Genomic DNA, 14,755 nt, shown 5'->3' with positions numbered 1-14,755 from the left:
CATAGGGGCAGAAATTAAAAATTTGCTTCTCCCACATGGGGTACATGTGATATTGGGTTGTTGATAAGAAAGCAGCAAAAAAAAAAAAAAATCTAGTACAATCTACCATGCTGTAAAGTCTTCAAGTATAGTCTCACCATCAGACTATTTCTGTTGATCAAGGCCTAGCTTAGCTAGATATGAAGTCTCATTGTAGAAGGGCCACTTGGTGACAAATTCTTTGGTCATAGCAACCCACAAAACAAAGGTGAAGAAAACAGAGAAAATGGTCCTCAGTGATCTCCTAAAGTGGCTATGACAGAGTAGGATGAAAGGGGGAAAATTCCAAACAGAACCTAAGCCCTTAAATCGTCTATGAACATTAAATTAGCTGTCAATATTTTAAATATGAAAAAGCAGATATACTAAAGGAGGAAGTTTATCATATTCTTTATACTCACACTATAAATGGAAAAATGTCAGCTAAATGGGAAGCTGGCTTAGGGGGAGGTCTCCCCAGAAAGCCAATAAGAGGTGAGAAAGAGATTGGTTTTATTTTCTGTCCAAGGCCACAAAAGAAACAATGTTTCCTTGGGCACTTGGTTATCTTAGAGTATTCATGATAAGCATTTGTGAAATGAGCATGAAGAACACCAGGCATTTTAAGGACTTAAGTCTGGGCCAGAATAAGGAGGTAGAGAAACTGTATGAAGAAGTTAGGATTAGAGGTGCTGACCTGGCAACTTCCAAGATCAGGCCCATGATGGCAAACCTATAGCACATGTAGCAAAAAGGGCACGCAGAAAGATCTCTCTGTTGGCAAAACACCATCCCCTGCCAGAATTAATTACTAGAAAGGCAGAGGGACTTGGGTAGAGCTGCTCCCGTCTCCCTCTCCACTGTGCCTGAGGACATTTTTTTTAAATCTCTGCCCAGCAGCCCAATGGGAGTGCCCAGGTGGTAAGGTAGGCAACTCACAGGTGGCAGAGCTGGAGGAGAGCTCAGCACTTGGGTCATCCCACTCACACTGAGTACATTCCTCACTTCATTCACCTCCCTCTGCCCAGCCCTCCAATGGGAGAGCTTCCTCCCTCCCCTGGGTGGGGCAAGGTGGTGTGTGTGTGCACCTACGCATACACATGCAAGGCACACAGTCTCTAAAAGGTTCACCATCACTAATCTAGGCCATGTAGTTCAGCTTCATTTTAGAGAAGAGAAAAATGGGGCCCCAGGAAGTTTAGTGACTTGCCCAAGGTCACAAAGGCATAATAAGTATCAGAGGCAGGACCTGAATCCCAAATCCTGGCTCTCTGACTTCTAACTCAGAACTCTTTCTTACACTTATGCAGCTTCTTCCTAATAAAATCTATATGCATTTTAGTAATTAGGAACTTCAATGTAAAAGTAAATGTTTAAGATATCATCAAATCGGAGGCTTGTTAGTCACATCAGGAAAGCTGCAGATTAACCTTAGGCAGAATACATGTGTTCCATTACAATGTAAAAAATAAAAAAGGCTCCCAGGACACTGAGTGTACCCCTACAGAGGCTTGACTGTAGGGCACATGAAAAGGCACTGACAGGAGTATGCATATAGATGGGATCATGGATCCATTAAAATACTAAATATTATTCCTGTGAAAGAACAGGAATTTTCCCTCAATATTACAGATGGAAAACGAGAAATTAAGACATTTCTCAAGATCATACATTTAGTAAGAGAATCAAGATTATAAATAAGTCATCCAGATATTAGCTTTGGCTAAAGCATAAAATTCCAATTAGTAACAAGGTCCCACCACTACTCCAGTAGGACCATACTATCCAAATATGGAGTAGAAGCTAATATATTTATATTTCATTTTTTTAGTATTTTTGGTTTATAGCTTCTGGCTTGATAAAATGTTTTTAAAAAGTCAAAGATATATGGTAAAGGTAAACAAATGTTTTCCTTAAAAAATTAAACAAATCCTTAATCGCAGGGCAAAATCTAAGATCCTCCATAGTGGAAAATACATATTGGGGAAAGAGAATCTCTAAAAAGTCTTGTCAATTCAAAGTGTAATGAAATCTTTCTTAAAACAGATCTGTAAATAGTCAAAACAGACATGAATGTTTATGTAGTTGGCCAGGTTTTAAACAGATTTTAATTCTACCTAAACAGCTTGAACTATTTATTACATACAAAATATCATTTCTTTGAAAGATTTTATCCTGTTTTATTACAATTAGTTTATATAATTCATTAAACAGTCTTAATTACACATTTCATAAGCAACATCAGTTTCTAATTCACATTTGCCTGAGTCACTGTATTACATCATTTTGGCAATATAATCTCTGTACATACTCCTGGCCAGAACAATGTGGAGCTGCAAGGTTCTGGGCTTTCTGGGTTAAAATTGTGGATAGCTTTCCCCCATTCTTTCACAAAGGGACCGTATAAGCATAGAACAAGAGTTGAGACTGCATACAAACACATAAAGATGAAGATAAAACAAATGATTGTATTTGTTCCCCAATATCAAATGCTTATACTGGATTTTAGAGAAGGAAGGGAGGGCAGGCAAAACTCTCAGAACAAAGAAATTAGATTTCCCCTTTTTTCTTCTATCTAGTGAGGCTAACTATCATGTAACATCTTGTAGTATTCAAGGTCATCAGCATAACTATTTCTGTCAGTGGTTTTAACTTATCTTCTTCCTAGGTTGATTTATATTCTTTCTAGGTTGTTGAAACTAATAGGTATGAACCCTAAGGCTACCATGAAGTCCTCCCCCTCCCCCTTAAAAAAACACTTTACTTCCCTTCCAGGGCAGAAGAGCAGTGAGGGAGCAGTGAGGGATAGACAATGCAGATTAAATGATTTGCCCAGGGTCACAGAGCCATGAAGTGTCTAGAAGCTAAATTTGAACTCAGGACCTCCCATTTCTAGGCCTGGCTCTCAAACTACTGAGTCACCTAGCTGCCCCTGCCACTCTGAAGTCTTATCAGCACACATTCATTCTTTCTACTCTTACCCCTATCAGTGAAGGGAAAACTACAGCCTGGATCTGGCCCGCAGGGAACAGTTTGCCCATCACTGGTCTAGATCCTTTAAACATGATGGCCCCTGATGTTTTCTAACACAGAAATCTGTTCAGAGTGGGACTGACAAGGAGCCTAAAGCCAAAGTTACAATATAAATACCAACTGTGACCAAACATCATCACCTGGAATGATTTATGACTATATTTAATGCTTACTTACTATTTCTTCATGAATCTCATAGCAAATGTAAGTAATTCATGAATGATCACCCAGTTTTGACCTAAATGCTTCTAAAAACAGGGTAGCCCTCTATCTTGTAAAATATTCTATTCTGTTTGAGAGTTGTTTTGATTATAGGGAAGCCCACTTAAACTTCCTTATAAATTCCAGTTAAAACTAATTTTGCCCTGGAGAGCCAGGCTGATAACATCTGATCTCCCTTCCACATGACAATCCTTTAAATACTTCAAAACATTTTCTCCAATTCAATAAGCATTTAAGTATGTACTATATGCAAAATTGTTTTAGGAAATGATAGAAAGACAAAAAAAACTTCAAGTAGTTTTTGCTCTTAAAATCAGGCACAACATTTTTACAGGTAGGTAAATAAAATATAACTTGGGAAATAAAAGAGCACTACAAGCTAGGAGGAACACAAAAGTATTAATTTCCCTATGAGTTGGCATTTGAGACCACTCAGGATCCTAAAAGGCAGAGATGAGGAGGAAATGAATTCCAGGCAAAGGAGAAAGTCTATACAAAGTCAGAGAGGTGGGATATGAAATGGAAAGCTGAATATAGCAAGCATGCCAGTTTGACTGGAACATAGAATTTGTGAAGGAGAGTAATATGAAATCAATCTGGAAAGGGAAGCTAGAGATATACTATGAAAAGATTTGACAATCCAAGCAAAATTGTATATACTTTAGACTCAATAGGGTACCACAGAAGCATGTTGAGAACACCTTTAAATCTGTGCTTTATCAGAATATCAATTAAAGAATATCAATTAAGCAGCTGTGTCAAAAACTAAAGAGGATAAAGACAAAGTAGGAATAATCAATAAGTTATTGTTTTTTTAATTAAATAACAAATTTCCACATAAGTTTTCCAACGTTAAGTTACTGAAACCATTCAGAAAATAGGTGATAACATCCTATATACTAGAGTATTCTGTGTGGGGGAGGGTGAAAGAAGAAACTGAAGGTTGTAAATTTGGACAAATGAAAGGATGATGTTGTCTTGAAAGAAACAGGGAAGCTTGGAGGAAGGTCAGGGAGGGGGTGGGGAGATGAAATAATTTTTAAGATATTGATTTATTCAGCACTTAAGATCACAGGGGATATAACAGGTACTTAATAAATATTTATTGATTGATTTTGAAGTGCTCAATGAATAGCCACATGGATATATCCAGCAGAGAGGGATACAGGACTCTCTGGAGAGAGATTTTTGACTAGGCATATAGATTTCAGCATCATCTTTATAGATATAATAACGGAGTCAATGATACCTGAAATCACTGTGGGAGAGCACAGAAAGAAAAGCCAGAGTTTTGGGAGACAACCGTTTTGAGGATGGGACAGACAAATAAGTAGGGAAAGAACAGTGTTATGAAAGTAGAGAGAAATATGCAGGAAGAAGAGAAAACCAGCAGTGTCAAAAGTTCTAGTTCTTTTCATCACACCTCATATTACAGGTTGGGAGGAACAATTCTGGTCACTTATTGTCAAATATCTATTGAAGAGAAACTAGACTAAAATTTAAAAAACTTATAGCAATCTTCTTTTCTACACACCTATTTAATTAAGTCACAGAACAAATTATAAAGCATAAAGGAAGGTTGACTTAATTAGTTTGCTTCTTAGGTAATTTTAAAGCAAAGTTTGGGCTAATATATTACTTGTCTGAAGCAAAAAGGAAAAGGGAAAGCTCATTTTAAACGATTCGCATTTCACAATTCATTTTTAAAAAGTCATTCTAAGATTATCTCATTTGCTGATGACATGATGCCTTCCTTAGAATATCCTAGGGAATCAGAAAAGAAAGTGAAAACAATGATATTGAAATGAAGTTGAAGGACACTGAAAAAAAAGACACAAAAAATCAACAATTCTATAAATCAATAAGAAAATCCAGAAGAGAAATAACAGAAAATAAAAATTCCATTGAAAACAATCACACAATTACACCAAAGAACTGGAAACTAAGAGAGTGCCCATCAATTAGGAAATGGCTAAACAAATTCTGGTATTTGAATATAATGGAATACTATTGTGTTTTAGAAATGAAGGGAATAAGTAGAGAGAAACCTAGGAAGTCTGTATGTATAAACTAATGCAGAGTGAAGTGAATAAAATTAGAAGAACAATTTATCCAGTAACAAAACTGTAAAACGAACAATTCTAAAAGAATTATGAACTCTGATCAACAAAATGATCAAATAGGACTTCAGAGGACTGATTATAATGGATGCTACCCATCTCCTGAAAGAGAAATGAACTAAATATTCAGAATGAAGCCTATATTTTTGAATGGGGGAACTTGTTTTGCTTGTGCATTATTTGTTACCAGGATTTTCTTTTTCTTTACCCCAGGTGGAAGTGAGAGAAAATAAATGCTTAATTGAAAAAATAAACTTAATTAAAAAAAACTACAAATAACCCTAAAATACATAAAACACCTAAGACTCAATCTAACAAAATACACTGAACAGTTATAGAGACATAAATCAAATAAAAAAGGAGGAATAGTACCTCCCAACTTCAAACCATATAATTATCAAAACTTTTTCATACTGATTAAAAATAGAAATTAGTGAAAAAGATTAGCAAGGCAAAATCAGAAGTAACTGAATCTAATAACCCATTGGATAACAAAACTCCAAAATATAAATTATTTATAAAAGAACTCCCAACTGGCTGGGAATCATATTTGTCAGAGGAAAACTGGAAAGCAATCTGGAAGAAATTAAATTTAGGCCAACATATTACACTATATAAAATTCAAAATTTATACAAGATCTGAATATTAAAGGGCCCAACTTATAAAAAAATTAGGAAACCAGATCAACTGCCTTCAAATCACTAGCTTAGAGTTAACTCTCAAACAAGCAGGAATCACAAAAAATAATTTTGATCATAATTTGATTCAAAAGCTTCTGCATGAAAAAATTAATGCAATCAGAACAAGGAGACAATTGGTTAATTGAGAAAATAAGGGTTTTTTTTTAATCAAATCTCTTTGATATGGTTTTGATATTCAAAATAAATAGGTCATTAACAAAGATTTAAGATCAAGTCATTCTCCAATAGATGTGTTTAAAAGAAATTAACAATATTAACCACCATTTAGAAGACTGTTCCAAATCACTAATAAGGGAAATGTAAATCAAAATAATAATGAGGTTTCTTCACCTTATACTCAGCAAGTTGACAAAGATGACCAAAAAAAAAAAAAGGGGGGGGGGAAGTCAATGTTGGAGGGATAATGAAAATAAAGGCACACTAAAATATAGTTGGTAGGCCTGTTAAATGTTCTAGTCAATCTGGAAAGTAATTTAGATTTATACGAAGAAATTACTAAAAGGTCTGTACCCTTTACCCCAGAAGTTTGGACAAGGTCAATGATAAGAAAAAAGTTCTGAAATATTCTAGAATATTTACATAGCATTATTTCTAGTGGTAAAGAACTGGTGACAAGGCAGGGAGGGGGCCATCAACTAGGTAAAGGCTACATAAGTTGTGGTTCATGAATGTTCTGAAATATTACTGTACTATAAAGAAACAACAGATATAGAGTGAATATAAAGGCATATTAACTGATGCAAAGCACCAAGAAAACAATATACATATTGACTATAATAACCTTAAGCAGAAAGAACAGGGTAAGATTTTGAACTGAATGCTATAAAATGGCAATGATCAAACTTAGTCCCAAATAAGAAATGTGAGGAGGTATCTTATACCCTACCATGAAGTAGTGGTGGGGTCTATGGATGTGGAGAGCACACTGCAGAAAAAATGCCTTTCTTTTTGATGTCTGTTTTCAGAATCTTTTTTTCCCCCTCTTTTTTTATTCTTTGGAATAAAGAATGGCTTTTTGGACTGGAAAGAGTGAAGATACAATGGGAAATATTGGTGTTTTGAAAACAAAATATCCGTAAATTAATTTTTTAAGTGCTATAAATAGTATCGGGATCATAGGATTTTAGAAATAAAAGGAACATTTTCCTAGTTCAATCTCTTCATTTAACAATTATACAAAGGAGAAATGTGCTGCTTCAAAGGGCTGTAGCCTTCCCATCATTAGAATTGTTTAAGTACAGGTTGAATAGAAACTTTTTAAAGATACTGCAGCAAAGAATCTATTTTAGGAAGAGGATGGAACTAGGTAACTTCTGAGGTCCCTTACCACTCTAAGATTCTGTGAAATTTAGGCCCAGACATGTTAAGGGAATTGTTGTGGGTTACAATGTTAATATTAGATCAAAGATTAGAATCCATTTTTCCCAATTTCCAATCCTGTTGTTACTTTCACTATCTTAAATAATAATAATAATAAAAAAAGATAAAACATTAATTCACTTAAAAATAGCTTCCATTCGCATACTTTATAGTTTATAATACAGATTATCTTATTTAACCCTCACAAAAATCCTAGAAATCATTATTATTTTACAGAGAAAGAAACTAAGAATCAAAGAGATCAAAGGGATTTTCAGAACCAGGCTGCAAATCTGATTCTGACTCCAAATCCATGGTTCTTTCCAATACATGATGCAAACAGTCAAGAAAAATCAGCAAATATACATAAAAATTCTTATACACAATTTGCTTTATTATGTGTGCAACATACTGATCTTTTATGTTTTAAAGGCAAAAAACTTATTATGAATATAAAATGGACATTATATCAACTTTTCAAATGTTTATTTCATCTAAATTTCATTCACTTCCTTCTGGCTCTTGAAAACTTTACTACCATAGAACAAGGCAGAGCTGGAAAAAAACTCATAAGAGGCCAATAATTCATTCTATGGTATCCTTTTTACCCACCAAATGAGCCGGAGACCCAATCAAACTACCTGAAGTTATGGGAAAGTTCACAGTACAGGTGAAAGGACAACAGAGGCATGTAAGAATGGCAGTAGTCAAAGAGATGTAGGCTGGTATTTATTCTTTGCAAGGCAGATCATCTTCTCCGTATCTAGTATCTAGTTTCAAACTTGAAAAGTTGCCACTGTATCTTATAACCATTTTTTAAACTGTCAAAAACACTACAGCAAAATTTCACTAAGTAACCAACATTAAGTATGAATAATACAAAAATCCTATCCTTAAAACATCTTGCACAAAGGAAATCTCCACTATGTAGGTCAATTAATAGATTTTAAGTGCTTTCTGTTGGGTTACAATAAAGTTTTTACAATACTGTACTGAATAGCAGTATCAGGCTATGTTTTGTTCACTTAAAAATAACACAGAAAGGTTTCTTACCTCATTCAAAATCTAAAAAAAGATTTCTATAATCTTGTAAGGAAAGCTCAAATTACTCTAGAGACAGCTTATTAAAACATTTTAATAATTTCCTTTGGATATTTCCAACTTTTTTCTGAAATCCAAGACATCCAATCCCTATCAGCGATAGGCCTTGGATACTATGTTATTTTTCCTAGAGTGAACCCATACTCTAGGCCAGTTCAATGTTACGAAAAGCAAACTTTTATAAGAATGGTGGTCAAATTAGGGGTGTAATCTGTCATCCACGGAACAATCTTTCCCTCTATGTGAAACCAAATGAACTAGACAAGGAACAAATTTCCCAAGCTAGCCTAAACTGAATTAATGTCTCAAACTGTATGTATCCACATTAGGTAATTGTTAAATATCACTGTACCCCAAGAAATCCCAGGAATAAATCGACTTTTACAATACTCCTGTCAGGAAGATAAATGTAACCACTTCTAAAAAAGAAAATGAAGGTAATGTCAAAACAAAATATATAAGTAAGATTTATTTTCTTTACAAAAAAAGAAAAGGAAAATGAGATTGGCTCTTGTAACCAAATGTCATGTCATTATAGAATCTTAGAATCATAAATATTAATAATTTGTATCAGAGTGAGCAATTCTGCCAATGAGAAAGCAATAAGTAATTCTGAAAGTTTTCTTGAGCTGTGATAAGAATTTTTAACTTAGTCACTCTAAGATTCTGCACTGTAACCTCAAGATTATGTCAGATAAAATCTGCAACTTCTTTTTAGAGTTAGACACATGTAATGACAATGATTTCTTTTAAATGATAAATATATCTGCTGTGATTACATTTTGAGATTAGAGAAATATGATGAACATCTGCAAGTATTACTTATAAAACAATTTCTACTAATACACAATTGCATAAAATATCAACTTATATATGTGAAGTTACTCCAAGTTTCCATACAACTGATTACATCTAAATGTTTATTTTTCATAAATTGGCTCATTTAGTTCTTCTGACACCAATTTTTGTTTAATTTTTATATAGTGGCAAAGTTCTACCAATAAATATTACAATTCTTTGAAAAAAAATGTAACCACTTCTATTGTATAGGGTATAATAAAATTCTTAGTGCAGATTCAATATTAAAATATTAAGCTTTAATAGTTAAAAACTACAATGACTTTGGGTATATCCTTTATATAAAAATGGAAATCAGGAGATTTAAAAATATTCACTTAAGGTTCTATAACTCTTAGCTATTTATCATTTGCCCTTTTCCCCAATTCATCATTATTCTGCCATTATTTATTCCCATTTGTAATCATACTGTCACATTGGCCTTTTAAGTCTCCAAAATTGCTTCCCTGCCTATATTTAAGCTAAGCCTTTAAGGCTTAGCTTAAAAAGAATTATTCCATAAAATCTTCCCAGATTACTCTAGTTGAAATTGATCTCTCCAGACCAGAACTTTTAAGACTGTTCTCTGTATGATTATATCATTCAGCTGGAACTTTACTTACCTAGGTTCATGTTTTTTCCATCAAAGCCTATTACGTGGTAAGCTCATAATATTTACTGTCAATAGAATGCAAACTCCTTTAGGGCAAGGGCTATTCTTTATTGTGTTTGTATTTCCAGTGCCTAGGATATATTAGGGATGTAATATTTATTAAAATATTCCATAGATTATTTTTCTATTGTTAAAAAGATAGCTTGGAACCAAGGATAAAGGGTTGGCCTTAGAGTCAGAAAGACTTCAATTAAAGTCTAATACAAATCTATTACATGTGATCAAGGGCAAACCAAGGCTCCAACTCTCTAAAGTTATTATATATGTTACAGATGAGTTGCTAATATGTCTTGGTAGATTTTTCACATTTGAGTTCCTCACATGAACAAGAGATGGATCTTTATTTAACATGTGTATATGGCTAATCCAATTCAAAATATCTGAAAGTGAACTTGTTTTTCCCCTCAAATCTACTATCCTCTGAATTCTCTTATTTCCAATTAACTCAAAGAATTTTTATAAAAAGTGCATTGATAAATTTAGAGGTTAATATAAATTAGTTTCTATTCTGTTTATCATTCCCCCAATTATACAAATAAGTTCTAGCATGTCACCCCCTACTCAATAAACTCCAATGGCTCATCATCATCTTCAAGTTCAATATCTTCTCTGGTGTTCAAAGTCTTCATAACCTGTTCTCTCCCTCTTCAGTCTTCTTACACTTTATACTCTTCTATCCCTTTCACTCTGCCATCCAGTGACTCTGGTCTCTTTGTTGGTTGAACAGACACTGTTACTACCAATTTCTGCCACTTTAACTAGGTATTCCCCCATGCCTGGAATGTTCTCCCTCCTTACCTCAAGACTCCTAACTTCCCTAATTTTTTTTCAAGTCTCTTAAAATACTTCTGCAGCAGAAGTGTCAAACTTACAGCCACAGCCAGCAGCAACATTGCCCAGTGAAGTCAAAACCAGATTAAAACATAGTTAGGAAATATTTAAGGAAATAAAAATACAATTCAATATAGATAATATTCATTTGAGCTTTTTTTAAGTCACTATGCAGACTGCAGGGATCCTTTACCTCATGATTTTACACGACTAGTCTACAAAAAGCCTTTCCTAACCACCCTTAATTCTAATGCATACTTTTTTTTTTTTTAAGATTTTGAGTTTATCCTGTATATAGTTTATTTGAACAGCTGTTTACATGTTCCTGCCATTTGATGGTGAGTTCCCTGAGAGAAGAAACTGTAATTTATCTTTATATCCTCATCCTTTACCATAGGTGCCTCTCCTATAATAGGCATTTAACACAATTAATTGACAGATTAGCAATTCTTTTGAAATTTCTCTCATGTTTCTCCCCCCCCAAGTCCCACAATCTTTCCCCTGAATTAATGCAAATTTACTAACTGATTTTCCAGCACAAAGTAGTCTCTCATCTCTCTTATGTTAGGAAGTAAATCCAGTTGTTATTGGATTCCTAACATAATCATTTTGATGATCCCCTTGCTCAAAAACTTTTAATGACAATGCCAAATGATAAACTCTAAACACCTTACCTTGACATTCAAAATGAAACAATCTGACCTAACAACTCCTCTAACAAGAGTCCTATGATACACCAAACATCTACTTGCAGTAAGTCCAGCCTTATCATTCTTTCTCTACATGAAACTCCACCTATATCTTACTTTGTCTAAGTCAGATTCTTCCAGCAAAGCCTGGTTCAAATCCTCCTCCTCCAATAGGGGTTCCAACCTTCCCTTGGACCTCTAATAGTCTTGACTGGTATTTTAGTTTTCCTTTTGGTAAGCCCCACGAGGGAAAAATGCCCTGAGATTTTTTTTGTATAGTTAAGCACAGGGCCCAAGTCATGATAGGCCTGAATTAATCAGACTATGTCATATTTTTAGGTAACCCCAACTCAGGCAGTTTTAACATAAACAGTAGCATCAGAATTCAAAAAACTAAATGTGAAATCCAATGACTTACTAATATTGCCCAATCTTTATCTCAGTGATCACAAATGTAAATTTAAGGATATAATTATAGGTGATATACCCTCTTATTTATTTAAAGGTGACCCTTAAAATTAAGATAAATCTGTAAACTTGTCATCATTTTCTTAACTTCAAATAAAATAGGAATAAACTTATTAAATCATGTTTTATCACTCTCACAAAATCTACAATTTGTTTGCAACTAAATCACTTTTAAGCAAATAAGTGCCAAAAGAATAACTCTTAGAAAGGAAACAAAGGAAATGGTAGGGAAGAACAAACACTCCCACAACTAACTCCTTCAAAACAGAATTAAGGAAAACAAAATCAATCCCTCTCTTTTTCTCAAATGTGTATCATTTAACCAGAAACTTCGATTTTTAAAATATGTAAAATATCAGGGGAAGAGGTGGGTTGCTACAATTTAAAACATTAGAAAGTACATTCATTTTAAAAAAAATGTGTAAACCTGCCCTTAGAAGAACCAGCACTAAAAATGTTCAGCATGGAACAACAGCTTTATTATAATTATTACTATCTACAAGTTCTGTCCTTCAACATTAGGTACTGAAGTATTTTTTTAAATTTACAAATGGCGCAAAAAAGGAATGAGCAAAGTTTCCAAATTAATTAGGGCTTTCAGCATCTTACAAAAAGTTAAAATCCAAAAAGGTATATTCACTGTTTCTTGGACTTGGGGGGGGGGGGGAAGATTTCCTAATGGCAAGATTCAAGGTGATTTCCTTTTGTGCTAAAGAATCTCCAATCTACACCAGCAAGTAATCAAGTTCTTTCCAGTTTCTGTTATTCTTTATTTAGGTTACATATAGATCAGCCTAGAAGCCACAAGATCCAGGTTAGTTTTATGGAATTTTTCACAAAAACAACTATTGATAACTGGACAAAACAAAGTACTTTCTTCATCTACAAAACAACAGATTTGTCTAACTCTACAAGGTTCTTTGCATAACTAAGCTAGGTATAAAATGCTATAAACTCCGTGAACTTTTACTATGAATAAATTTGCCTTCTTTCATAAATTTCCCCTTCAGTTTCAGATTTATGAAGTAGTACTATTTTATTTTCTGACGTGATATTCTACTATATTATTATACAGTACTAAGTATTTAATAAGTTCCTGGGTGGTCATTTAATTGTTAATGGATTATCAGAATTACTGTTAGTGAAACAGAGGATTCAAAGTTTAGTCTTTTATTTTCTCATTTGTCCTTTAACATATTGTTTATTAACAAACTTGTACTATCCCAATATTTTCACTCATTTCTTTAGAGTTTTAAAAAGCATTTTGAATTTCAGTACATCATATAAACAGTTCATTAATGTACACATTCCGTTTTACTGTGGTTCTTTTCCTTTTCAAAGAATTGGCTTTTTAAAAAATCAAATTCTGAGGGTGAAAATTTGGTAGGGATAAACTTGATACACCCGTTATCACTTATTTATTCAAGGCCATAAAAACGACAGAGTGTGCCACAGCAGGTGAGTGTTATCTTTATCTTCAATTTCACAACATGCTGCCAGAGTCCCACCTCAAAGTATCAAGTGACCTTACCCTCCCACCCCCCACCCCCCACTCTCCAAGTAATATAAGACTGTCAAGATCTCGATTGGGCTACAGCTTAGGACAGCTGAACCCAAGCAAAGGCATCACTGATTTATCTGACCTTAGTACAGACAAATAAAGAGGATTTAGGGGGGCGGGTCATCCTGAAAAGTATCAAAGGAAAAAAATCGATTTTATGTTTGGAGAGGAAGAAGAGAAGAGAAATTTTGTGGAAAGATGGACATACACAAATATGGAAGAACCAAGATACTGGTATATGTGGAAGCAGATATGAAAAATAACCCTAAGGCTAATCCCGTCCCTCCCTCCCCCCGGCCCCCAAACAAAACAAAACAAAAAAGAAAGCCTCAGAGTAGGAAGCATGCATAAGTTTTCCAGAGAAGCACCTAGGCTCAGTGAATCCACTTTCTGTGTCGGAACGAAGCTAAGAAGCAATTCACCCCAGAGTTGTTGGAAAGTGCCGGGAAAGGAGAAAGGCTCAAGGGCACATGGACAAATGAGGCCAACACTCGGAATCTGGGGAAGGGGCGAGGAGAGGTTGGAGAGGAGTTGCAGGGTGGCGGTGGAGAGGGTGGATATCTGAAGAGAGGAGACCCCCGGCATTCTGGGGCTGGGGAGAGGCGGGACAAAAGAGGAGGGAGGTGCCTCGGGGCTGGCTCCAGCAGTCAGGGTCCCCGTTTTCATTTCGAGGGTGGGGGCAGGGGGTCCCAAGCCTCTCGCAGGCCGAGGGGGGTGTCTTCCTGGTCGTGTCTTCAGGGTGTCTCCCCTGTCCCTATCCAAGGAGTCCCCTGTCCTCTCCCCGGTATCTTACTAGTCTCCTCCCGCAGTCCCCCGTCCCCCTGCTCTTGGGGGCAGGCTTGGAGCTTACCCACGGTGGACTTGCAGGCCTCGCAGAAGGTGTCGTCGGTGAAGCGCTCCATCAGGCTGGTCTTGCCCACGCCCCGGGAACCGATGATGATGACCTGCAGCTTGAAGTCGGCCGGCCGGGGCGGCTGCTTCCTCCGGCGGGCCTGACCGCCCGACAGCGCCGGGGAGCCGACGGCCGAGACGCCCCCGCCCAGGCCTCCACCTCGCCTCTGCAGAGCGGCCCCCCGATCCATGGACACATACGGCTCCCGCTCTGCCCGCGGCCCGCTCCCCGGCGGAGGCGCCCCTCGGG

General features: G+C 35.7%; 1 protein-coding gene across 1 annotated transcript in view; it reads right to left on the bottom strand.

Moving 5' to 3' along the window:
* RAB12 (RAB12, member RAS oncogene family) overlaps window positions 1-14,749 on the bottom strand; it is a 53,609-nt gene extending 38,860 nt beyond the window's left edge. The window contains exon 1 of the mRNA XM_044666820.1: window positions 14,465-14,749. Within this exon, the coding sequence (XP_044522755.1) occupies window positions 14,465-14,696 (232 nt within the window). The 5' untranslated portion in view covers window positions 14,697-14,749. The remainder of the gene's footprint in view (window positions 1-14,464) is intronic.
* Between the last annotated feature and the right edge of the window lie 6 nt (window positions 14,750-14,755).

The sequence above is a fragment of the Gracilinanus agilis genome, chromosome 1, assembly GCF_016433145.1.
Source record: "Gracilinanus agilis isolate LMUSP501 chromosome 1, AgileGrace, whole genome shotgun sequence".
Classification (NCBI taxonomy): Eukaryota; Metazoa; Chordata; class Mammalia; order Didelphimorphia; family Didelphidae; genus Gracilinanus; species Gracilinanus agilis.
The sequence above is the reverse complement of the archived record's forward strand: the minus strand, read 5'-3'. Positions and strand labels throughout refer to the sequence as shown.